Genomic DNA, 15,731 nt, shown 5'->3' with positions numbered 1-15,731 from the left:
AAAACAGCTAATAGGTACTAGGCTTAATGCCTGGGTAATGAAATAATCTGCACAACAAACCCCCATGACACAAGTGTACCTATATAACACATCTGCACTATCTCCCTGAACTTAAATTAAAGTTACATTAAAAACTAAGAAAATCAATTGTCCGTATGTTTGGGTTTGTTTCTGGGCTCTCAATTCTATTCTATTGATCTACGTGTCTGTTCTTATGCCAGCACCAGGCTGTTTTGATTACTGCAGCTTTGTAGTAGGTTGCCAAACTGGAAAATGTGAGTATACCAGTTTTGTTTCAAATCTTCAATATTGTTTTGTTTTTTTCAGGCTCCTTTTGATTCCATATAAACTTGAGAACCAGTTTTTGAATTTCTGAAAAAAAAAGCCACTGAATTTTCTACAAATATTGAATTGAATATGTAGATCATTTTGAGATTATTGCTATTTTAACAGTATTAAATCTTCCAATCCCTGAACATAGAATGTCTTTCTATTTAATTACATCTTTTACATTTTCTTTTAGCAATGATTTGTAATTTTCAGTGGACAAGTCTTTCATCTTTTTGGTTAAATTTAGTTTTAGGAATTTTATTCTTTGAGATATTATTATAAATGATATTTTCTTAAATTTCTTTTGAATTTTTCACTTCTGATGTAAAGAATCAAACTGATTATTGTGCATTGATCTCACATTCTACGACATTGTTAAAATTGTTTTTAAGCAAAAAAGTAATTTTTACTTTGGTTTCTTTTGGCATATATGTAATACAGGAATACAATTTCAAGGAATAATTACGTAGTAATGAAAAACATAAGGAAATTAATGGGAGGTAAGTGACATTTCAGAAATGTCACTTCTCTAAATTAACTTGTGACTATGTGACAAATTCCTCATAAAATAGGAGTTTTGTGTTTTTTTGGCATTTGTTATCCCCTTTGAAATATTACATTAATGGGGTATAGTATATTGATTGCCTTTCTTATGTTGACCCATCCTTGTTTATCTAAGTTCCACAGGTCTTGGTGGATAATCTTTTCATGTGTGGTTGGGTTTACATTGCTTGTGTTTTGTTAAGGATTTTTGCATCTCTATTCATAACAGATATAAACATATAGTTTTCTTGAGGTATCTTTGTCTGACTTTGGTATGATGGTAATTCTGACCACACAGAATGTGTTGGGAAGTGTTATTTAATCTTCAATTATTTGGAGGAGTTTGGAGATAATTGGTGTTAATTCTTCTAAACGTATTTGGTAGAATTAAACAAATATTAGCCCTCTGGTGCTAGACTTGTTGTTGTTGGAAGGTTTTTGCTTACTTATGGAAATTATTCACTTATAATAGGTCTGTTGAGTTTTCCTATTTTTCTTTTTTGTCAGGATTGTTAATTTGTATTTTTCTAGGAATGTGTCCATTATTGGGAATGTATTTTTCTAGGAATGTGTCCAGGTTATTGTGATGGCTGATACTGAGCTTCAACTTGACTGGATTGAAGGATGCACAGTATTGATCCTGGGTGTGTCTGCGAGGGTGCTGCCAAAGGAGACTAACATTTGAGGCAGTGGGCTGGGAAAGGCAGACCCACTGTTAATCTAGGTAGGCAACATCTAATCAGTTGCCAGCATGGCCATATTAAAAAGTAGGCAGAAAAACGTGAAAAGGTTACCCTGGTTTAGCCTCCTAGCCTAAATATTTCGCCCATGCTGAATGCTGTCTGCCCTCAAACTTCGTACTCCAAGTTCTTCAGCTTTGGGTCTCAGACTGGCTTCATTGCTCCTCAGCTTGCAGACAGCCTATTGTGTGACCTTGTGATCATGTGAGTTAATACTATTAATGAATATACATATATATTCATATATATATATTCATATATATGTGTGTACATGTATTCATATATATGTGTATATATATAGCTCCTATTAGTTCTGTCTCTCTAGAGAACCCTGACTAATACAGACTTTTGTGCCAGAAGTGTTTATAGAGGAATAAAATATTAAGGATGGAGTTCTTTCAATGGTTTTGGGATTTCTGAAGTTTACTGTTTAATATAATTAGACGCCAAAATGCTAAGAACTGTACTTCGAATAGTATGGAGAACACTGATGATCCTTGGTATGAACTGTTTAGAGAGTTATGCCAAATAAATGCATTTGACACTCCTGATTCATGGCTAGAGAGAGGAAAGGAGTTCAGGGACTCTGTACGTAATACCTTTGACTGAATGTGGAGAACAAAGAAACATAAAGAAGTTGGTTGTTTGCTCCTAAGTTCACTGGAAAAAGTGATGAAAAACAAATGATGAACTCAAGGATTCTAACTCTGGGCTTCAGAAGCAGATACTGAGCCTCAAATCCACTAAGATTGCCCTGAGTGAGAGTCTTATCTCCTGTAGCCAAAGAGCTGAAATAGTGAAAAATCAGATACAAGCTCTTATCATGCAAGTGACTGACCTGCAATGAGAGGTGCATGTACAGCCACGCCAGGTTTCTGCTGTTAGTGAGGGCATTGATCAGAAAAGAATGGGACACTGCAACTTGGAATGGAGATGTGTGGGAGGACGCTGATGAAGCTGAGAACACTGAGCTTGTAAACTGATGAATGGGATAATGGTGGAAGAAACATAGAGTTGGATCAGGCTGAATTTGTTGATTTGGGCACACTAAGTAAAGATTCTACATTTAATGTTGCAGTTCAGGGAGTTAAAAAAGGTTCTAAAAGTTTATTTGATTGTTTAGCTGAAATATGAGTTAAAAGATGGCCCGCTGTGAGTGAGCTGGAAATGCGTGATCTCCCTTGGTTTAATGCAGAGGAAGGGATCCAAAGGCTTAGGGAGATTGGGATGGTGGAGTAGATTAGTCACTTTAGACCTACTCATCCCAGCTGGGAGGGCCTAGAAGATGTACCCTCAGTGCTTTGCAAAATAGATTTGTGAGGGTAGCACCTCCATCTTTGAAGAGCCCTGTAATTGCTTGTCTCTCTATGTCAGATCTAACAGTGACAATTGTAGTCACTCAACTACAAAATTTAAATATAATGGAAATAATTGGATCCCAAGTTGGCGGGGCCAAGTGGTGGCACTCAACCCTCAAAGGAAAGATGAGTGGAGCTACCGTAATTGACAGCAGAGGCACAACAGCAATCAGAATAGTCTGAATCGTATAGAGCTCTGGCACTGGCTAATTAATCATGATGTTTCTACAAGTGAAATTTACAGAAAGCCTACTGCATTCCAATCTAGCTTATATTCCTATTTAGTTTATATAAGCAGAAAACTTTCGAGTTGAATGGACAGAAGACTAATTTTGGAATTATAAAAACAGAATAATGGCCCCTAAATCAGTTTCCAGACTTGAGCCAGTTTCCAGAGCCAGAACCCCTTGAATGAAGGGGGGGTCCCTTTGAGAAAGGACTCCACCACACTACCAACAATTCATGCCATTAATGTTTCTCCCATTCTTCCCCAAGGACACCTCTGACCTTTTACCAGGGAGCTGTGCATTGGAGAAAGGCAAATAATCAGACATTTCAGGGACTACTGGACACTGGCTCTGAGCTGACGTTGATTCCAGTGGATCCAAAACATCACGTGGTCCTCCAGTTAAAGTAACGGCTTATGGAGGTCAGGGACTTAATGGAGTTTTAACTGAGGTCTGACATACAGTGGGTCCAGAGGGGCCCTGGACTCATCCTGTGGTCATTTTCCCACTGCCAGAATGTATAATTGGCACAGACATACTTTGCAGCTGACAGAACCCACACATTGGCTCCCTTACTGGTAGGGTGAACACTATTATGGTGGAAAAGGCCTAATGTAAGCCATTAGAGCTGCCTTTACCTAGAAAAATAGTAAATCAAAAACAATATTGTATCCCTGGAGGAACTGCAGAGATTAGTGCCACCATCAAGGACTTGAAAAAAGCAGGGGTGGTGACTCTCACCACATCCCCATTCAATTATTCTATTTGACCTGTGCAAAAGACAGATGGATCTTGGAGATGACAGTGGATTATTATAAGCTTAACCAAGTGATGACTCCAATTGCAGCTGCTGTACCAGATGCAGTTTCATTGCTTGAACAAATTAACACACTTCATGGTACCTGGTATGCAGCCATTGACTCAGCAAATGCCTTTTTCTCCCTTCCTATCGGTAAGGCCCTCCCGAAGCAATGTGCCTTCAGCTGGCAAGGCCAGAAACACTCCTTTACTTTCCTACGTTGGGTATATCAACTCTCTGGCTATGTGTCATAATCTTATTCAGGGAGAAACTAGTCACTTTGGCTTCCACAAGATATCACACTAGTCCATTATATTGATTACACTATGCTAATTGCAACCAGCAAGCAAGAAGTAACAAACACACTGAACTTACTGGTGAGACGCATGTGTGCCAGAGGATGAAAACTAAATCTGACTAAAATTCAGGGCACTTCTACCTCAGTAAAATTTCTAGGAGTCCAGTATTTCGAGATATTCCTTCTAAGGTGAAGGAAAAGTTGCTGCATTTGGCCCCTCCTACAACCAAGAAAGAGGCACAATTCTCAGTGGATCTATTTAGATTTCGGAGACAAGACATTCCTCATTTTGGTGTGTCACTCCATCCCATTTATTGAGTGACCTGAAAGGCTGCCAGTTTTGAGAGACATCCAGAACAGAAGAAGTCTCTGCAACAGGTCCACGCTGCTGTGTAAGCTGCTCTGCCACTTGGGCCATGTGACCTAGTAGATCCAATGATGCTTGAGGTATCAGAGGCAGATAGGGATGCTGCTTGGAGTCCTTGGCAGGCCCCCATAGGTGAATCACAAGGGAGGCCTCTAAGATTTTGGAGCAAAGTCCCTGCCATCTTCTGCAGATAACTACTCTTTGAGAGGCAGCTCTTGGCCCATTACTGGGCTTTGGTAGAACATGAACATTTGACTATGGGTCATCAATTCAGCTTGCAAACTGAACTGCCTATAACGAACTAGGTGCTTTCTGACCCATCTAGCCATAAAGTGGGTCATGCACAGCAGCCCTCCATCATCAAATGGAAGTGATATGTATGTGATCAGGCTCAAGCTGGTCCTGAAGGCACCAGTAAATTACATGAAGAAGTGGCTCAAATGCCCATGGTCTTCACTCCTGCCACCCTGCCTTCTCTCTCCCAGCTTGCACCAGTGGCCTCATGGGGAATTCCCTATGATCAGTTGACAAAGGAAGAGAAGACTTAACCTGGTTCACAGATGGGTTCTGCATGATATTCAGGCACCACCCAAAAGTGGACAGCTACAGCACTACAGCCCCTTTCTATGACATCCCTGAAGGACAGCAGTGAAGGGAAATCTTTCCAGTGGGCAGCTTTGAACTGTGCATCTGGTTGTTCACTTTGCATTGAAGGAGAACTGGCCAGATGTGCGATTATATACTGATTCATGGGCTGTAGCTAATGGTTTGGATGGATGGTCAAGGACTTGAAAGAAGCATGATTGGAAAATTGGTGACAAAGAAATTTGAGGAAGAGGTATGTAGATGGACCCCTTTGAGTGGTTAAAAACTGTGAAGATATTTTTATCCCATGTGAGTGCTCACCAACGGGTGACCTCAGGAGAAGAGGATTTTAATAATGAAGTGGACATGATGATCTGGTCTATGGACATCACCCAGCTTCTTTCCTCAGCCACGCCTGTCATTACCCAATGGGCCTATGGACAATGTGGCCATGGCAGCAGGGATGGAGCTTATGCATGGGCTCAGCAACATGGACTTTCACTCACCAAGGCTGACCCGGCTACAGTCACTGCTGAGTCCCCAATTTGCCAGCAGCAGACACCAACACTGAGCCCTAAATGTGGCACCATTCCTCGAGGTGATCAGCCCAACTACCTGGTGACAGTTTGATTATAGTGGACCTCTTCTATCACGGAAAAGGCAGAGGTTTGTTCTCACTTGAATGGACACTTATGCCTGATATGGGTTTGCCTATCCTGCACGCAATGCTTCTGCCAAGACTATCATCTGTGGACTCATGGAATGCCTTATCCATCATTATGGTATTCCACACAGCATTGTCTGTGACCAAAACACTCGCTTTATGGCTAAATAAGTGAGGCAGTGGGCTCATGCTCATGGAATTCATTGGTTATACTATGTTCCCCATCATCCTGAAGCAGCTGGATTGATAGAACGGTGACATGACCTTTTGAAATCACAATTACAAAACCAACTAGGTGATAATACTTTACAGGGCTGAGGCACAGTTCTCCAGAAGACCATGTATGCTCTGAATGAGCATCTCATATAAGATACTGTTTTTCCCATGGCCAGGATTCATGGTTCCAGGAATCAAGGGGTGGAAGTAGAAGTGGCACCACTCACCATCACTCCTAGTGATCCACTACCAAAATTTTTGCTTCTTGTTCCTACGACATTACATTCTGCTGTCTTAGAGATCTTAGTTCCAGAGGGAGGAATGATGGCACCAGAGGACACATCAATGATTCCTTTAAACTAAAAGTTAAGATTGCCACCTAGACACTTTGGGTTCCTGCTATCTTTAAGTCAACAGACTAAGAAGGGACTTATGTTATTGACTGGGACCTATCAAAATGAAATCATTCTACTACTCCATAACAGAGGTAAGGAAGAGCATGCAATACAGCAGATCCATTAGGGCATCTCTTAGTATTACCATGCCCTGTGATTAAGGTTAATGGGAAACTATAACAATCCAATCCAGGCAGGACTACAAATGGCCCAGATACTTCAGGAATGAAGGTTTGGGTTACTCCACCAGAAAAAAAAAAAAAAAAAAAAAAAAGGCACCTGCTGAGGTGCTTGCTGAAGGCAAAGGAAATACAGAATGGGTGGTAGAAGAAGGTAGTCATCAATACCAACTATAACCACTTGACCAGTTGCAGATAGAAGGAATTCATTGTTATGACTATTTCCTCTTTCTTTTGTTAAAAATGTTTGTGCATGTATACATCTGTACAAAGAAAATGCCTTCCTTTTGTTCTGATTTTCCTTTATCATGTGACACAAGATTTACTGACTTCATATTGTTAACTTGATGTATTTACATTTGGGTTGGGGATTGGTGTATTTCCAGTTGTACAAAAGACAGTTGTATTAACTTAGGTGTAATTATGACCTTATTTTTGTCGTTATTTGAAGATTATGTATGATCTCAGGAGATGTGTATGGGATCAAGTTGACAAGGGGTGGACTTGTGATGGTTAATACTGACTGTCGACTTGATTGCATTGAAGGATGCAAAGTACTGATCCTGGGAATGTCTGTGAGGGTGTTGTCAAAGGAGATTAACATTTGATTCAGTGGAGTGGGAGAGGCAGACCCACCCTTAATATGGGTAGAAATCATCTAGCCAGCTGCCAGTGCAGCCAGAATATAAAGCAGGAAAAAAAAAAAAAAAGAAAAAACGTGAAAACATTAGACTGGCTTAGCCTCCTAGCCTACATCTTTCTCCTGTGCTGGATGCTTCCTGTCCTCAAACATCAGTCTCCAAGTTCTTCAGCTTTGGGGCTCAGACTGGCTCTCCTTGTTCTTCAGCTTGCAGTTGGTCTATTGTGGGACCTTGTGTTCATGTGAATTAATACTACTTAATAAACTGATATATGTATGTGTGTGTATATATACACATGTGTATATGTGTATATATACACATGTGTATATGTGTATATATGCACATGCATATATACATGTGTATATATGTACATATGTGCATATATGTATATATACACACGTGCATGTATACATATATACATATATACACATATGTATGTATAAACATATATACACATATGTGCATATACACATATACACATATGTACATATATACATATATACGTATATACACATATGTACATATATACATATATCTCTCTCAGTTCTGTCCCTCTAGGGAACCTGACTAATACAATTATCTAACATGTTGGTGTGATATCATTATTTATAATCCCTAGTAATGCCCTACTTTCTGATTTTAGTTTTTGATTTTTCTCTCTTTTTCTGAGGCAATCTAACTTAACATTTGTCAATTCTGCAGATATTTTCTAAGAACCAACTTTTGGTCTTGTTGATGCCATTTTTTTAAATTCTAGATTTCATTTACCTCTGATCTAATCTTTATTATTTCTTTTCTTCTAATGTCTTTGGGTTTAGTTTGTCCTTATATTTTTATTCCCTTAGAGTGTAAAGCTATTTATTTGAGATCTTCCATATTTTTTAATGTAAGCATTTATAGCTACAAATTTTCCTTTGATCATTGACTTCACTGCATCTCGTAAGTTTTGGTATGCTGTGTTTTCATTTTAATTTACCTCAAAGTGTTTTATAATTTCCCATGTGATTTATTATTTAATCCATTGGTTGTTTAAGAGTGTGTTGCTTGATTTCCACATATTGGTAAAATTTCCAGTTTTCATTCTACAGTTGCTTCTGGCCTTATTCCAATGTGTTGAGAGAAGAGGCTTCATATTATTTCAACCTTTTAACATTTATTGAGAATTCCTTATAACCTAATATAAGTCCTATTCTAAAATATGTTTCATGTTCATTTGAGAAGAATGTGTAATTGCTGTTTTTGCATTGTAATTATTTTTATTTCACTTCTGTTTTCTTATTTCTCAATTTTATTATTCTAAGATTATCTCTTTGTAATTGTGCTCATCATTTTATTAATGTTCTTTGCTTACATTTCCTATGTGTTCTTTTAAAACTCTTAACATGTGTTTTTCTTACAGAGACAATCTTTATAGTTCTGAATATGCATGGGTGTATGTCGGCTTTGTTTTGTTTTATTGTCCTCACAATAGTGGAAACACATATGATGATGCTTAGAATTGAACTTGTTCTAATTTTTTGATATTGTTCATTTGGAGAGTTTAATTTGGAGAGATTATCCATTGCTATAGATCACTTTATTGTCCCTCCACCAACTTATCTGTCATTTATTTATCATATATTTTATAGCTCTTAAAATGTCCTAAGCTCTATGTTAATAACTGTGTGTAGAAACTCTCTGTCTGGAGAATGAGAAATGCGTGTAAAGAGAATTACCATAATGAAATTTAATTTGTGCCATGATATAGGCATTTATAAAACACCAAAAGAGAACAAGGAAAGGGGAGCTTTTTTAGAAATGTTTAGGGCACTAACAAGTGAGGATATTAGTGTATTAATATATTGTATGTACCACACATTGAAAATTGTGTATCAACTAAAATTGTAGACTATAATTATCTTGGAATTTTCTATAAAATTCTAGTATAATGCCTAGGCTTAATTGCCAAATATAGTGAGGACATATTATTTCTTAAATGTACAGTTTTTAAAAGATCACACATTATACATATATATGATTAGAATCATATATCCTAATTATTAATATTAAAGTTATATTCTACATAATTCAATTACAGGTCACGAAAATATCACCTTCTTGTTCACTGGGCAAAAAATTGAACAAAGCATTTATTTGGAAAATAACCAACTTATGTAGTACCATGTGAAATGCTTCAAATATTCTATAATAAAATGGAATAGATTATAAGCATGTGTAATATTAGTACAAAGGAAACATGAGTGACATTGTAATAACAAACAAATGTTTGTAACCCTAAGTTAAATTTGATTTGGCAGACATATCCTGATTTAAATTTTTTATTCCTGAAATGTAAAAGAAATTTATGTAGGTGCATTCACTTTTTAAAAATTGCTCTTTTTACTATCCTCTTCATTCACTCCTCTTCTTACTCCTTTATTTCTGATGCATGCTGTGTTTGTGTAGTTCTTTCTAAAATTTTTCCATCAAATCTAGTCTGCAAAACGGTTTTGTTATTAATCTTACACAACTAGGTTGCAGTTTTAACTCAATATAATACCTTGAGGTTATTTACCATTTGAATCATGTTTCTAGTTAGTGACATAGTCTCTAAGCAAACTTATTCCTCCAATAATGTAACAATACAAAACATTTTTCTAAGATTGAAAAAAATATGTGTTTGTTAAACAGCCAGACAGAAATTGGAAAGAGGAAAGTACCAACAAAGTCTGTTTTGCGTTGCTTATTACATGTTGGAGAATTGGGTATTTTTTTTTTTTTTTTTTTTTTTTGGTCAACCCAACCACATTGCAAGTATTTTCTTTAGGTAATTGTTCATCTGAAATTCTTCCCTCTTCTATACAAATGTTCAATTTTCTTACTCTTTCTTGATCTCTCCCACTTAAAGGAGAGTCATGACAGCAGCAGATGTAGTTTAAGGAACTTAAGCCTTGGAGTAAAGCTCTGCTTTAAGGTCTTAGACAAGATACCTAAAATTTTAGAGTCTCATTTCTTTCCTCCTAAGAAAAGAGATATTATAATCTACCTCGTTGGAAAAAAAATAAGTAAGGAAGTATGCAACATGCATAGCATGTGGCTTCTTATAAAGTAATTCCCCATGTTGTTCAAATTTTCATGTTAATAATTATGTATCAATAATAATAATGATGACAATGACTCACCTGTCTGTATAGTTGTCTTAATCTCTTTCTTCTTCCAAATTGATTATATGCTCAGCTTTTTTCCTTTCTTATTTCTTATTTCAATTTCAATCCTATTTCAGTCCAAAGCAACTTTGGACTAATTTAATTCCTGAAGATCAGTAACCTTCTACTAGTCAAATGGATTCAATACATTTTAGACTTATCGATGCACATTTGATATCATATATTCAGTATGGATCTGTGTGTGTGTGTGTGTGTGTGTGCACGCGCGTGCGCACGCATTTTGAGATGTTGAAATTAACATCTTTTCCTTTTAGAAAATTGTCATCCTCTGGTTTCCTTCCTTATTTTCTGGTCATTCCAATTAGATCATTTTTATTCTGCAATTTTAGGATTTTTAAAGATTCCGTCCTCTGATCTCACATTCACCCACCTAATTTTTCTTGGAGATAAGTTCTAGACTTACAAGTTCTATCATCTTGTCACTAATGATTGTCATATTTATCAATAGTTTCTACTATTCATCTGTGTTCCAGATACTTACTTCTATTGTCTACTGAACATCAAATTGATAGTATAAGGAACATCAAAATACACATAACTCAAACTACAATCAGTTTTTCTATTTGCCCTCTCTCTTCATGTTTTCTTTTATTAATAGCAACATTATCCACTTAAATTATCCAATAAAAATTCTAGGTTAGCCCAAATTATTCTTTTTGCTATTATTGTTATATATCTTCACCGAATCCATTGATTCTCTCTCTCAAACATCTTCTGATTCTTTTCTTTCTTCCTTTTTTTCTACTGTCTTCCTTTAAAATAACCTAGTAATTTCTCACATGAACTATTTTAGTAGCCTCTTAACTTTTCCCCTACCACTTGTAATTTCTATCTTTCAATTCATCCTCTGCAAAGATGTCATATCTTTCTAAAGTACAAATAGGAGCAGATTAATAATAAGAATAATAGCTTTAGTTAAGCAAGATAAATTAGATCTGGAGATCTACTATATAGCGTGTGGCTACAGCTAACAACAATGTATTGTCTTCTTAAGATTTGCGATGAGAGTACATCTTATGTTAAGTATCCTTACCCTCCCTCTCTCCACACAACTCACAACTCAATAATAATAAAGGAGGTGGGAAAAATTGGGGGAGGTAATGAATACTTCTATACCTTTGATGGTGGTGATAGTTTCACAGATGTATTCTATTCCCCAAATTGAAAGAGGTGTATACATTAAATATGTATAGATTTTTACATGTCAATCAACCTCAACAAAGTGGTTTTGAAAAAGAATAGCTAACAATTATATACCATTTATTAAATGCTAGGCATTGTTCTGACAGCTTTAGACATGTTATGGTCCAAAACACCATAGTGACTTGGTATAACCTGTTAAGATAAAAGTACATTTTCTTATGATGACCTATAAGTCCCTTCTCATCTAAGCCTCAAACTATTTTCTATCTATATCTCCACTGCCACTGAAACAGCTCCCTTTCAATGAACATACCATTGTCTTTCATCCCTTAATGCCACTGCACAATCTATTCTTTTGAGCTAGGATTCTTGCCCCATCTCATCGGCCTGGGAAACTCCTACTCATCTTCCAAGTCTCAGTTCAAATGGTAACTCAGCCACTTACTCAGCTCTAGGAAGGATCCATGTTGCTGTTTTCTATGATAACTTGTCTATGCCTCTTTTACAAGATCTTTACCTTATTACCCTTCTTGGTTATACGGTGCCATCCACTACACCAAGTAATTGAATTCACTGACTATATTTTATCATATTTGCATCTCTAGGGCCTGGTACAGAATCTAACAAAATAAGTCCTCAATAAAACTTTCCTAAATCAAAGAGTGGACCAAGCACACAAAGGTAATCTACTTTGCTACAAAACGTGCTTGGCCCAATTTATATATCTATATATCCAAAAAACAGTAACCAAATTCCTCTGCATGGTTTCAATCAAGAAAATGAACTTTGTTATTAAATAAACTCATGGAATCTTTTTTTTTTTTTTTCTTTTTGAGACATAGTCTTGCTCTGTCACTCAGGCTGGAGTGCAACCACATGATCACAGCTCACTATAGCCTCAATCTCCCACGTTCAAGCGATCCTCCTGTCTCAGCCTCCCAAGTAGTTGCAACTATAGGTGTGCCACCAAGCTTGGCTAACTTTTTTTTTTTTTTAGAGAGACAAGGTCTTGCCATATTGCCCAGAATGGTCTCCAACTCCTGGGCTCAAGGTATCCTCCCATCTTGGCCTCCAACCTGCTAGGACTACAGGCATGAGGCATTGCACCAGCTTCTCTCTGTCTCATATAAAGTACTAATATATTTAGTCATCGCAAAACAAAACCAAAACAAATATATAAAGTCTAGCTATATGGAATTCCATACATTAAATTTAAACATTCCCCTCCCTAGTTTTATTCAAGAAAATCAAACACTCTAACAAAAGTGAATGAGGTCTCCCTTCTTCACTCCCTTTCTACCTCTGTTTCTAACTTAAAGTTGTAAGATCATCACTCCTCATCTAAAAACAACAGAAAAATATAGAAAGCCTAGAAATATGGTAGTGAGACTGTAAATCAAAACTTCTAAGAAAATTCTCCCTATATAAATATAGTAAGGACAAATGTTCAACAGCAGTATGATTTAACAGAAAGAAGTCTAAGTGTGTTTCCAGAATATCTGAGTACTCTTTTTTCCTTATATCCCTTATTAACAGCATAGCACTATGTTACCACTCTGAGCCTACTTCCTCAGCTACAAAGCAAAAACAATACCCCCCACCCCACATACTACAAAGAATTAGTTTGAGGATCAAGAGAGGGAGTGTTTTTGAAAGTGTGCTATGTAACATAATTTGCTGTACTGGAAAGTGTATATTCACTCACCAAACACAGTTCTTGCAGGCACAGACTCTCTGTTAAGCCAGAATGAAACTTGGGAGAGAATGACAGTCATGATGCAAGGCAGATATGTCTGAATCACAAAATACCCAATTTTTCTTTTCAAGTGGAAATGAGCTGTCATTACAGTGTATTCACCTGGAAGAAAAATTTAAGAAGCTCAAGGAGTAATAGTCAATAGTTTGAATATTTAAGAAATAGAAGGGATCAGAGGTAGAAAAAAACTGATATTTTAAAAAAAAATATATCACATATACGTCAGGAAATTTATATCACCTTTAAAAGCCTCCTTAGCATAGCATGAGTGTTTAAAAGAAAATTTTAGTATCAAGAAACCTGCAGTGCACATCCCATGATATGGTATAGATTAAGTACCTCTTATGTTAAATACGTGGAACTAGAAGTGTTTCAGGGTTTGGAGTTTTCAGAGTTTGGAAAATTTACTTTCTTACAAATTGAGCATCCTTAATCAAAATATATAAAATATAATATGTTCTAATGAGTGTTTCCTTTGAGTATCATGTCAGCACTCAAAAGGTTTTTTTTTTTTTTTTTGGAGCATTTTGGATTTTAGATTTTCAAATTAGAGACGTTCAATTTGTATTTGTTTTCCTCTCTAAGTCATGCTTATTGACCAAAGGAATTCAGAATTCATAAATGCTCTCTGCCAATGGTTTATTTCACTTGGTTAGGCCCCTCATTCCCGCTGGTATAAACCTCAAGTCTCTGTTTTGATTGTTCTAACTCAGTGCTCTCTGGCTCCAAAAGTATTGATCTCTGACCACATCTCCAAGACTGATATTCTGGCCCTCATTTTCCCACTTTTAACCCTATCGCCAATTCTGAATTTTTCACTATTATATGTCTGTGCTAATTTGCTTCAGTCACTTCTATCTAATCCTTATATCTACCTTCCTTTCTGCTCCCTGTGTTTTAATTATTGCCAGATGTTGATAATTAGTCCACACAGCTGTTTTTTTGTCTTTTTATTTTTATTTATTTATTAATATTTTTAAATGAAGGTGGCCCTCAGAGAGGGAATCAACTTTCTACATGGGCCTGTAGCAATTATCAATATCAAAAGTTGAATAATCGTAAATTATCTAGAATAGGGGTGAATAAATAGAAGACTAAAGAAATTATCACTTGTTGGTCGGGCACACTGACTCACGTCTGTAATCCCAGCAATTTGGGAGGCTGAGGCAGGATGATCACGAGGTCAGGAGATCGAGATCATCCTGGCCAACAAAGTGAAACCCCATCTCTACTAAAAATACAAAAATTAGGTGGGCGTGGTGGCGAGTCTGTGGTCCCAGCTACTCGGGAGGCTGAGGCACGAGAATCACTTGAACCCAGGAGGTGGAGGTTGCAGTGAGCCAAGACCACGCCACTGCACTCCAGCCTGGTGACAGAGCAAGACTCTGTCTCAAAAAAAAAAAAAAAAAAAAAATCATTTGTCAAAAGGTAAAAATTAAAATTCATTACTTTGAGAAGACACATATGTTGCAAATACATAGTGCATTTTAGGCCAGTGTTTCTCAAACTTCAATGCAACTATTAATCTTGGAATCTTGTTAAAGTGTAGATTCTGATTTAATGAGGAGTAGGGCCTAAGATTCCGAATGTCTAAGAAGCTCCCAAGCACATCCTACGCTGCTAGCTCTTGGACCTCAAGAGCAAAAGATTTTAAGCAATCTGACATACTTCTAAGTCCTTTAACCTATTAATATTATTCTTTTTTTTAAGAAGAATTTTACTAACCTGTACTAGATTTAATTGTCTCCTTTCCAATTGATTGGCCCAGCAGATCATATTGATTTAACCTAGAGCCATCAGGAGCAACCTGTACTGAATCAGATGCATTGTAAGTCCAAATATAAGTGACCTCTGAAGTTGTATATGCATCTATAGGAAATCAGAAAAAAAATACTTTAAGCATTTTCATAAGAACCATCAATCTAGTGCTACACAAACGGTTGTGTATTTCATGCAATCACTATATACTTTCAATATTAATACTTAAACGTCACATTTAGGGCAAAAATGTCTCATCTGAATTTACTTCAATATGAGAGTTATGAAGCTGACCAAAACAGATGATCACGACCTTGACAATATATTTATTGCAACCACTTTGAAAGGTGAAGAGCAAATTTGTTGTTAGAGTCTATTACAATTCCTGGGCCCTGAGATGATTAGAACATCTCCTTTAGGCCAAAGGTAGCATATGAAGACACTGTGGTAAAATAAGCTCTTTAGCTTATTTATAAATAGCAATCACTCATAAGATAAAAATCATAATTCAAAATTATATTGAGTT

General features: G+C 36.6%; 1 protein-coding gene across 4 annotated transcripts in view; it reads right to left on the bottom strand.

The window, feature by feature from the left end:
* GABRA2 (gamma-aminobutyric acid type A receptor subunit alpha2) overlaps nt 1–15,731 on the bottom strand; it is a 158,288-nt gene that overhangs the window by 52,580 nt on the left and 89,977 nt on the right. For all 4 annotated transcript variants that reach the window (XM_033214771.1, XM_033214770.1, XM_033214772.1 and 1 more), the window contains 2 exons: nt 15,173–15,316; nt 13,397–13,549 (listed from right to left, as the gene is read on the bottom strand). In XM_033214771.1, coding sequence (XP_033070662.1) covers nt 13,397–13,549; nt 15,173–15,316 — 297 coding nt within the window. The remainder of the gene's footprint in view (nt 1–13,396; nt 13,550–15,172; nt 15,317–15,731) is intronic.

This window comes from Trachypithecus francoisi, unplaced genomic scaffold, assembly GCF_009764315.1.
Source record: "Trachypithecus francoisi isolate TF-2019V2 unplaced genomic scaffold, Tfra_2.0 Lachesis_group1, whole genome shotgun sequence".
NCBI classification, from domain to species: Eukaryota; Metazoa; Chordata; class Mammalia; order Primates; family Cercopithecidae; genus Trachypithecus; species Trachypithecus francoisi.
Note: the sequence above shows the minus strand (reverse complement) of the source record. Positions and strands in the feature narration are given on the sequence as shown.